Source organism: Triturus cristatus, chromosome 3_1, assembly GCF_964204655.1.
Source record: "Triturus cristatus chromosome 3_1, aTriCri1.1, whole genome shotgun sequence".
NCBI classification, from domain to species: domain Eukaryota; kingdom Metazoa; phylum Chordata; class Amphibia; order Caudata; family Salamandridae; genus Triturus; species Triturus cristatus.
Window position 1 is genome coordinate 253,117,346 of NC_140583.1, and position 11,011 is coordinate 253,128,356.

At 46.2% G+C, this 11,011-nt stretch overlaps 1 protein-coding gene across 2 annotated transcripts in view; it reads left to right on the forward strand.

Annotated features, from left to right (window-relative positions):
- The window catches only part of PPCDC (phosphopantothenoylcysteine decarboxylase), a 310,731-nt gene extending 300,183 nt beyond the window's left edge, over window positions 1–10,548 (forward strand). For both annotated transcript variants that reach the window (XM_085643819.1, XM_085643820.1), the window contains exon 6: window positions 10,045–10,548. In XM_085643819.1, the coding sequence (XP_085499945.1) occupies window positions 10,045–10,160 (116 nt within the window). In that variant the 3' untranslated portion in view covers window positions 10,161–10,548. The remainder of the gene's footprint in view (window positions 1–10,044) is intronic.
- The last annotated feature ends 463 nt before the right edge of the window (window positions 10,549–11,011 follow it).

Genomic DNA, 11,011 nt, shown 5'->3' on the forward strand with positions numbered 1-11,011 from the left:
AGTTTAAAGAGAGAGCAGACAGCCTGAGACCCTGAATGGCAGGATCTCAGGCCAACTAAGTCGAAAAACCAGCTAGACACTAGGCAAAAAGTTGGGGGTAACCATAGTCAGATAGCCACCTTCCTACACAGACGACCCTCATAAGGATTGCATATACTGCCTTTACCCACACCATCAGGCAAAGAAATGTAAGGTATGTCGTACCTTTTCTAATAAAACACTGAGGGATCGAAAAGAAGCAGATCTCCTCAGGCTCATACCTCAGGGGAAAGACCTGAGAAGGCTCTTAAAAAGACCACGATTGGGTCTTCAGGGCGCAGTCCCTCAAAATCTCCTCCAAGTATGGAAAAGGAGAGCAAGGGTCATGCTTCAGGGGTAAAACATACTAAGAGGACGAGCTCAGAGCCCTCAAAATCACCCCTTAAGGTTAAACATTCTCTTAAGAAGCCAGCCTCTACACCTCCTGAAGAGAAATTGGAGAAATCTATGTCGTCGATGGGACCGTGGACGAAGAAAGTAGCGTCGTTGGTGAAGAAAAGTGAGGTAAAAATTACTATTAAACCTATACCTTCGTCGACGATGGCGTCGTTGACGGCAGTGTCGACGACGAGAGCTTCGACCACGATTACGTCGTCGAAGGGATTGTCGACGACAGTAACAACAGGATCGTCGACAACGACAGTAACGGCACCGTCGACGGCAGCATCGGCGACAAAAGTTTCGTCGGCGGTTTCGACGGCAATCTCGTCGACGGGCTCGTCGACGAGAGAAAATCCCCCAGAAAAACAGGATTTTGCCAGGAAGAGGAGAATTACCCCAGATCTTACATCTCCAAGCAAGGTGACACCTCTAGTACCATCCCACCCGTTAGAGGAGGAACAGTCACAGGAGAAAGATAATGATGGACCTTTTGGCTACGCCAGTAGCCCCTCGCAATTGCATGTAAAATGCCAAGAAGATGACTGGGAAGATGAGGGTTTCAGGATCGTCCCCAGCAACACTATCAGGAAGAAATGGTGAGCGTTCCATCTTCACTGCTAACAGATTTGCAGTGTATGTTGGATGATTATAAAAGGAGGCATCCTTTACCTCATACTTCTCAAAGAATACCGGTGAGTACATCTCAGCCACGCTTTATTCCATGTACGCCAGTGCGACGGCAAGAGGTTTTAGCGGAGTCCTCGCCTATATCACTATTACCACAACCAGATCCAGAGACCTCCGATGATGAACAGGAAGAGGGAGAGATAACAGACCCTAGTAAAGAATGGGACGATTATCTCATTCCGTCGCCTTCATCTCCTTCACCGAAACCTGTCGATTCTCCTCCGGAGGACATCGGGGGGTTCCATAATCTAATGGAGAGAGCTACAAAGAGATTTGCGCTCACCATGTCATCTGACAAGACAGAATGTTTCTTGTATGATTTCAAGGAGCCATATCGTAGGGCAGTTCGATCTCTTCCAATTGTCAGTCATATATGGGAGGAAGGTCTCAAGGTCATGGAGACACCAGCAACGGTTACCCCAGTACTCGCAAAAAGTGCCCTCGGATGCTCCAGCTTGTCTACTAGGCCACCCCAAGCCGGACTCAGTTATAACCCAGGCGGCTCAGCAAAAATCAAGGAATCCATCAGCTCCAATTTCAACACCTCCCGACAGAGAGGGTAGGCGCATGGACAATGCGGGGAAGAGATTTTCTTCCATGCCTGCCCTTCTAGTTAAGGCGGCGAATGCCCTGGCCATCCTGGGCAGGTATGATAGACAAATGTGGTGCGACCTCTCGCCTTACATAGACAGCATTCCAGAGGCTGACAGACAGGAAGCCAAAAAGATTCTCCAGGAAGGAGAAAGGACATCGGCTGAAGTCATAGATTGCGCAATGGACATTGCGACCACGGCCTTCAGATCTTTGGGGGGAGCGGCAGTCTTACGCCGACAAGGATGGCTGAGAGCAACAGCTTTTAGGCCTGAAGTCCAGAATAAAATCTTGGACCTTCCCTTCAATGGAGAAGATTTGTTCGGGAAGCACATTGACGAGGCTTTGCAGAGTATCAAAAAAGATACAGACACGGAGAAATCACTGGGAACGCTGCAGTATAGGAAGATTCCTTTTCGAGGCTCAAGAGGTGGGGCCAATCCTCCTATAGAGGGGGTTACCAACAAAGCAGGTGTACTTCTTACTCCACCTCATCTCAGCCATACCGTCAACAGTATGCGCAGCGACAAACAGGAGGTTACACAAAATCTACTCCTAGAGGTCGAGGAGGTCGTCAGGGGAAGGACAATACCCGTTGTCAATGACGATGTTCTGAATCCGGCTACACCTATTCCTCTTATGTCGCATGTTCCCCTGGGTGGAAACATTTCTCATCATCTTCGAAATTGACAGCAAATAACTACAGACGAATGGGTCCTCAACATAATACAATTTGGACACACTCTAGAACTTCTGCAAACTCCCCCTTGTACACCAGCAAAACACCAAGAGGTCAAACACTTACATCAGATGCTTCGGGAGATTCGGACAATGCTCCGAAAAGGAGCAATAGAATTCCCAGAGAGGAAGGATATTTTATTCCTGTTTTTTTCTAGTCAAGAAAAACGTTCTCCAATAGCGCCCTATTTTGGACCTCAGATCCCTAAACACTTACCTCAAGAAGCAATCTTTCAGAATGGTTTTCCTCCAAGATATTCTGATGCTATTAAACCCAGGAGATCATATGACCAAATTGGACCTACGGGATGCGTACTTTCACATTCCCATCTATCCTTCTCACAGGCAGTATCTGCGCTTCATGGTGGCAGGAGAAAAATACCAATTCAAGATACTGCCTTTTGGCCTAAAGTCAGACCCGAGAATTTTTACAAAATGCCTGGCTCCAGTGGCAGCGGTCCTAAGAAAGCAGAAACACCAAGTATTTCCTTACCTCGATGACTGGTTAGTCAAAGCGCCATCAGCAGCATCGGCCCGGTCGTCAACAGCGGCTTGCGTGGAACTATTTGCCAGATTATGTCTGACTTTAAACATAGAAAAATCATCTCTTCAGCCGACACGAAACATCACCTTCTTGGGAGCAATACTAGACACAGAGGTAAACAAAGCGTTCCCCTCCAAGGAAAGACAGCTGGGAATAATATCTCTATCCCAGACTTTTATAAAAAAGAAAGTCTCTTTCAGTACGCAAGTACAAATCATTGCTGGGAATGATGTCATCTTGCATTCCCCTCGTACCTTTCTGCAGGCTAAGGATGCGTCCCGTTGCAAGAGCAACTGGATCTTCAATGGCATCAGGCGGAAGGATCCTTCAACGATATACTCAGGGTAACGCCGACCATGGTCCACGCGGCAACATGGTGGACCCAAAAACGGAACATCTCGCAGGGTCTTTCATTCCTTACTCAACCAGCCCCACTGGTGATTACGACAGATGCGTCCTTGGAAGGCTGGGGAGCATTCCTTCAGGACCTCCAAGTCAGCGGTCGCTGGAAATTGCACGAACAGCAAATGCACATCAACCTCTTGGAGCTCAGAGCCGTCCGTTTGGCATTGTTAGCGTTCTTACCAAGGATACAGGGATCAGCTGTGTTAATAAGAACAGACAACACAACAGCAATTCACTATTTGAACAAACAGGAAGGAACAAGATCACTCTCCCTGTCTCAAGAAGCCCAAAAGATATGGGAATGGGCACTGCAACACAGGATATCCATAACAGCGGAACATCTTCCAGGGGACCAGAACATCAAGGCGGATACTCTCAGCAGGCTCAAATCTACCTGCCACGAATGGGAGATCGACCAAGGGAGTCTAAACAGCATCTTCCAAAGATGGGTAAAACCAACAGTAGACCTATTCACAACAGTGGAGAACAAAAAATGCCAGTTCTTCGCAAGCTGGCTTCCCCAACGGGGATCTTGGGGGAATGCGTTTTTGATGGCATGGTCTGGACATCTTTGCCTACCTACGCCTTTCCTCCAATTCCCCTCCTGCCACGGGTTCTTATGAAGATCAAAAAAGAACCGTGCAAGATAATCCTGATAGCACCATGGTGGCCCAGGCAACACTGGTTCGCGGAGCTTCTATTACTGTCGGAGGAACGCCCAATTCGCCTCCAGCCGATACCGTCACTCCTGACGATGTTCCAGGGGGAAGTACATCATGCGGATCCGAAATCACTGCACTTAGCAGCCTGGCTCCTGAATACTGCGAATTTCAGCATCTAAGCATTCCAACGGAGTGCAGGGACATACTATCTAGAGCCAAAGCGGATAGTACGAACAGAACATACAGGATTAAGTGGAAGAGATTCTGTTTATGGTGCAAAAGATGTAACATTCATCCTCTGAACTCGGCAGCACACGAGATTATTCCATAAATTTTGCTTTTGGCAAAGTCTGGTTTGGCTCATGCATCTATAAAGGTACACCTAGCAGCAATATCACGCTACAGAAGGACTTCCTCTGGGCCATCTCTGTAGTCCACTAGAGTCATCAAACAATTCATGAAGGGATTGTTCCGGGTTTTCCCTCCAATAAAGCCTCCACCACCTCTCTGGCGATTGAACACTGTGCTTTACCAGTTAATGAAACAGCCCTTCGAGCCAATACACAGGGCAGATCTTAAATTCCTGTCGTGGAAAGTTGCACTTCTCATTGCGCTCACTTCAGCCAGGAGAGTGGGGGAAATACAGGCTCTCACGATCCAAGACCCTTTCTTACAATTCAAAGAGGACAGAATGATACTCAGGACTAATCCAAAATTCATTTCAAAAGTACCAACTGATTTTTATTTAAATGAGCCTCTAATTCTCAAACGATTCTTTCCTCAAACAACAACAACAGCGGCGGAAAAAGCCCTCCACTCGCTGGATGTCCAACGCTGTCTAAAGTTCTATTTGCAAAACATTAAGCCTTTCTGCAAGTCTTTATAACTTTTTGTCGGCTTCAGAGCACCCAGGAAGGGTTTCCCTTTGTCAAAAAGGGGAATTGCCAGATGGATTTCCAGTGCGATAGAGTATTGTCATCAGGCAGCTGGGCGACCTCTAAATGCACGAGTCCATGCCCATTCGACAAGAGCAGTGTCTACTTCTACTGCTTTGTTTGCGGGAGTGCCGATCCAGGATATCTGCAGGGCGGCAACCTGGACAAGTACGCACACCTTCACCAGGCATTACTGCTTGGATGCAGCCGCAGGAGGAGATGTGGCGGTGGGAGAAGCGGTGCTGAGGAACCTTATCCAGTAACGGTGAGCCCTCTTTACCATCCCTCCTTCCTTTATTTACTACATTTGCACATTTTATTGTGGTTTATGGTATTGGATGCAATTTGCAAAGTATTTTTGATATGTGTGTTTTGGTATAGGGATACCGCTTTTTATCACACTACCTATGTTCCCTTGTTTTCCAGGTCTTGGGTTACAAAAATTGTGCATTTATTTACTGCTCGCTATTCTGATTCAGGCATGTGAATCTATGAAAGCTCCAATACTGGAGTAAGAAAACAAGTTACTTACCTGTAACTGTAGTTCTCCAGTATTGGAGCTTTCATAGATTCACATGCAACGCACCCAGGCTCAACTCGGATTTAGCACAAAGAGTGTTATGGCACAAGTGCACGAAAATATGAGGGGCAGAAGGTTCTCTCAGGAGTGTTCTAGAGGGTGAGAGGCTCTGATTGGTTCAGAGACAAGTTTAGTCCTTTTTTACATAACTAAGGTTATGGGTTGCAAAAGGAAAATGGGCCTAGGCCCTTTTTAGGTCGAGGACCGTCCGGTCTGCCGAAGGCAGAACCGGAAGTCGGAGATTTAATGTTTTGGAGAAGAGGGGCTTGAACCCACCCCTCTTCTCCCCTCTTCTCCATTGGCTGGCCTCTTGAATGCTGGCCAGCCATTGGAGAAGAGGCTTTGTCACTCCGAACAGGCCCCATCCTTTTCGGATTCGGGGGCGTGTTTTTCCGTTACTTTTCTAATTATCTCCTCCAGCCAATGGCAAGAGGAGAGAAAAAGAAAGACACGCCCCCGAATCCGAAAACGCCACTGCGTTTCTCCGAGGCATTTCTGCTTCGCCTCGGAGAAAGGCGGTGGCGTGCTCGTCCTCTCCCTCTGATTCTCTGCCCACGGTTCTTCCAGTTCTTCAGACCTCCTACATCGGTGACTACAGGAGCACGCCCGAAAATTCAAGCATCTACAAAAAGCTAAATGTGTGTAAATCAGAGTCGCAACTCTAAGACGTGTGGGTTTTTCCACACAGGACGAAGGTCACCTGGAATTGTATGCACCCCAAAGGCGTTAGAGTGATTGGCTCCCAGCCCCCAGACACCAAACATATCAAGACTGAGCCTGCATTCAATCTAAACCTCCCTGAGTGAATGGTAATACCCCCCACAGCTCGGGCCTGCAGGGAGCGTTAATCTCCGGTCCTAGGTGTGGATTAGGAGAGCAGGCAGACGGGATGGAGAGGCGGCGTTAGCTGGCAGGGCGCTGAGTGAACACAGGTATGGCTGGCCCGAGATTAACCACGGGCGAGTCATACTGTAGGGGTGGACCTTACTACACAAAACACGTCAAGGCCTGCTAGACAGAGCTGTCCTGCGGGATTCAGAACAGATACTTACTGAGCCTCGAGCTGTATATCCTCCTGCCCTGGAACGCTGAGCGCAGCCATTATCCGATGCCTATAGGGCCTGAGTCTTTCTGCCCTTTCCTGAGTGCCGGTACCCTCCTCCGATCTTACTTTATTTCTCTCTCCCTGTGCTGCAGAGCCGGTTACATGCTGGTGCCGCTGCGGGGCTAGTGGGGCTGGAGCAGAGTAGGTTCCATGTTTAGCTCACCCGAGGAAGGCTACCAGCTTGGGCACGTGTTAAGCTCCCGGGGCTTGTGACTGACTCTGCCCCACCCCTACATGCCTTTGAAAACAGGCCTGCCAGGGAGTCGGGCAGTCTCAGGTGCCCTCAGGCTGGGTGACGCCACCCCTCAGACGCGCGGGTACATTCCAGGAGCTGCAGGTCATAAGTTTGCCGACGCTCCCTTTCACCACGTGTGATCCTGCGCTTCTGAGTGGATCCCTCCTCCAGACCTCAGGGGCCCGTCCCTCCCCCTGCTGGCCTCCAGGCTGCACGAACCTCCGGCTGATATTGGGGGGGGGGGGGGGGAGGCAGGCCTTCCCTCCGGTGCACACAGTGCATGAGGGACAGGACACCCCCCACCGAGGCAGCACCTCCCTTGAGTTCATGGCGAGCCGGCAGCCGATGCTTGATTAAGATTTGTGCAAACCCACTGGATTCTTCGAATGTAACCCCCCCCCCCCCCCCATAATAAGGATCAGCGGAGTGTGCACCGCTCTTCATTGCTTCTGAAGTAGTTGTAGGGGGGGGGGACAGTCAGCGAACCAAAAATGATGACATTTCACAAACCTAGAAATAGGACAACTTCGAAATGACCAAAGGGCGCAGAATGGTTTATTTCCAGACCTCTCCTACATAGTAAAACACTGACCGTGAGGCAGTTGCGGGGGAATTAAATGCAACTTTTATTCACATTATGTGTGTTCACTAAATTGCCTTTTTAGGTCGAGGGAGTGATCCACCACTCCCTCACTACGGCAGACATCATCAAGAAAAAAAACGTACTACATATACCCTTAAGCAAAGGGAATTGGTCAGGCATATTAAACTGTGTTATAACAAAGTGCATCTATGGCTAATTTAATGAACAATTCTTTATACCTGTACGATTTCTTCCGTTCTTTAAAAATCGTCCTCTGCTGTGTAAATAAATTTATTTTTTTAACTAGAATAAAGGGCGCATCTTTTTTTCTTATTTGCGTGTGGCTCATGTTTTCAGAAACTCGACATGATATGTAGTCTTTTTTGCTATGATTCGATTATTTTGTGTCACTTTATTCATGTTTGATATAGCGCTGTTTTCTCCATTGGGTGATCCTCTAGGCGAGTCTGTAAGAAAAAGACATGCAACTCTACCTGTATGTCTTACTTTTGGCAGCTTACGTTTACCATGCTAAATCACACGTTACAAAGCTGTTCGTACATATTTGTACACCGGTTTTCTCTTTGGGGCAGTATGTTTTCTATAGATCAGGTGTTTTAAAGAACACAAACCATGCTTCATGTGCAGGTCACTGTATATTTGGAATGCGTGCACATTGGGGGAGTAAGCAAGCAACTTCTTTTCTAAATCTGATAAGTTTTTCTTTGCTCCCCTACTTGAAACAAGCATTTACAATGCAATGGTCTCGGCATTGGTAAAGTTAGAGCTATTGGCATTGCTCATGACAATGCCGTTTCTTTAAATGTTTTAAAAACAAAAACATAAACAAAAATAATGTCATGAGCAATGCCAATAGCTCTAACTTTACCAATGCCGAGACCATTGCATTGTAAATGCTTGTTCAGTTTGCTATACTACTAAGGAATGTTTTTTTATGTACTGGAGACTCCCGTCTCGACGACGGGGAATGATTCAGGCATGTGAATCTATGAAAGCTCTAATACTGGAGAACTACAGTTACAGGTAAGTAACTTGTTTTCTTCTAAAGGTCATTATGCTTAAGTTTATTATTTACAATAGAATAGTGAGAACCAGAGTCTGCCATAGATTTCAAACCCACACTACCGAGAGTCATGAGGCACCTAAGATTCTTCATTGTAGCACCTTCATTGATAGTCATAAACTGTAGAATAATTCCCTGCTGCATGCAGGGACTTTGGAACACTCCAATAAATAAACAGTGTAGCCTTATAGACATACATCATAATAATTAAGAAAATGTCGTATTCCTTTAAGGCTCATGGGCTGGCCCTGACTCCTTGCACTGGCAGTTGCCTCTCGAAGTCTGTTATGGTTTTTTTCCAGTTTGTGTGAGTGGGGATCCTGTAACACACAGTACTTTCACCTGTTTTTTTCTTCAGATTTACACTCCGTATGCTTTCTTTTTTGCCTTTACTCAAAATCTTTACTCTATAGCTAGCCGAGTAAATAAATGTTGCCTTTTTAAATAAGGTCTTCCTGTCAGAATGCCTTCCTTATTTGTGAATCCTCATCTGTGGAAGGATAAGGCTGCCACAGTTCCCCACCAGGTATGTGTGGTGCGTTTACTATCTTCCCATTCAAGTAAGGAATGCTAGTTTTGCAAGAAAACGTCTAAAAGAATCTTCAAAGACAGAGAGGGCATCAGATTGGATGGGTAGCAGGAATATTTTAAGTCGGAAAAGACTGATGAGCCTTCAGGGATCATAATCAGCTTACACTACTCTCCTGGCGATATCCATACCGGTCGCCATGGAAGGGCTTGACATCGCAAAGGCCTCTGCTGCAACGTTTGCCATCGAGAAGTGCTCAATGCTGAAACACCGTCATCTGCACCGATCCAGCAGTCTTTTATGTTGAAGCACTCTTGCATCCCGTTTACTATCAATTTTCTCAACATCTCCACAGCATTCATCTGTAGAAGTACTGTAAGGTTACCGTTTGACCCTAGATTCATGATCTCAGTGGGTGCTTCCTAGCAGGGAAGGGAGGCGTAGAAAACAACAGGCAACCAATGGATTTAGGGGTATTAGGGCAACTACACAGAGAGCGTAGAGGTGGGATGCGAAAAGAGAAGCAGCACACAAGGGAAAGAGTAAGTTAAGACATGCATTCCCTTGGAGTACTGAAAAAAAAGGAAATAGTAGTTTCTTGATATCAGACGTGGAAGGGCGCAAATCAACCAGTCAAAAGAATGGTAAACAATTTTTAGTCCAGGGGAGGGGCAAACACAATAAGAGGAAGGTGAACAAGCAGTAAGCAACTGAGATTGCCAAGAAAACCAACCAAAGGTAAGTAACTGGCTGTCAGATTTTAAATATTGATATTGTACACAGTAGGTCTCATGAAAACGGACAGCTAAAGCTGTCTGTTGGCAAGCTCAAAACCGGTTGACCGAGGGAAGCTTAGCATGGGAAGGGAATTAAGATAGTATTTATTTAATCTAGAATTTACAGTGAATTAATCACATATGATGCATGTGTCTCTTTTTTCCCACAGGCCGCGGCGCCATGGCTGAGGTGGAGACTATTGTGAAGAAGGTGAAAGTGCTAATCTCTAAAATGGAGAAGGTGAAAGTGCTAGAATCTGAAACAGAAACAACAGTGCCGAGTTGAATTTGGTGAACTGGGCAGATGGTTTACCAGCCGAACTGCAAGCGAATGATTAGCCCAGACATGGTGTTGCCGACTTACCATGATCATCCAGAATCTTGCCCAGCGCAAGCAGGATACTCCTCTTAATTGATGATGGTGCGCAAGTGATAACGATGCCATCATTTCAGAATTTGTAGTGTTTGTTAAAAAACAGTCTTTTTGTGAGGTACATCCTCACACTTCCAGTCAGAAGAGGGCTGTCATGCCTTGCCAACACATTGTGTGATGCAAGAGTTCTGCCAATTTGTTGTTTCTTTTTTCTTAGATTTTGTCCTCTGATGTGTAAGTTTGTTACCTGTCAGGAACATGTTAAAAGGGTTTGTTTTAGGAATGAAGAATATCCAAGTTATCAATTTCTGGTGAGAAATTCTTTTCCCCCCCCCCCCAGTTCAACCCACCCCACACTCACAACATTTCCTGTACCCGAAAAACATCTAAATAATCTCTTTATGTTAAGAGACCCTCAAATCCATTTGTTTGGAAAATTAATGTTAAACTGTATAGCAGAGTTCGGGCAATAACAACTTCATTTTTGTATCTACTTTGACACCTGACTATTGGTATGACTTAGTCTGACATAGACTAACTTTGTCAAATTGTGAAATAAGAAAAGATGGTTTATTTGGGGAGGGGATAAAGAAGTGGTAAGGTTAGGTTAAACTCACCATCGTTTCTGGTCTGCACTCCACTTCACATTATGACAGGGCCAGGGACTGAGAGGGAGTGATGCAAGTTGTATTCATTACATCACTTTTTGACCTCTTCTTTCTTTAACTTCCTTAATTCCCATTGGAACGCATCACATTCTGTCA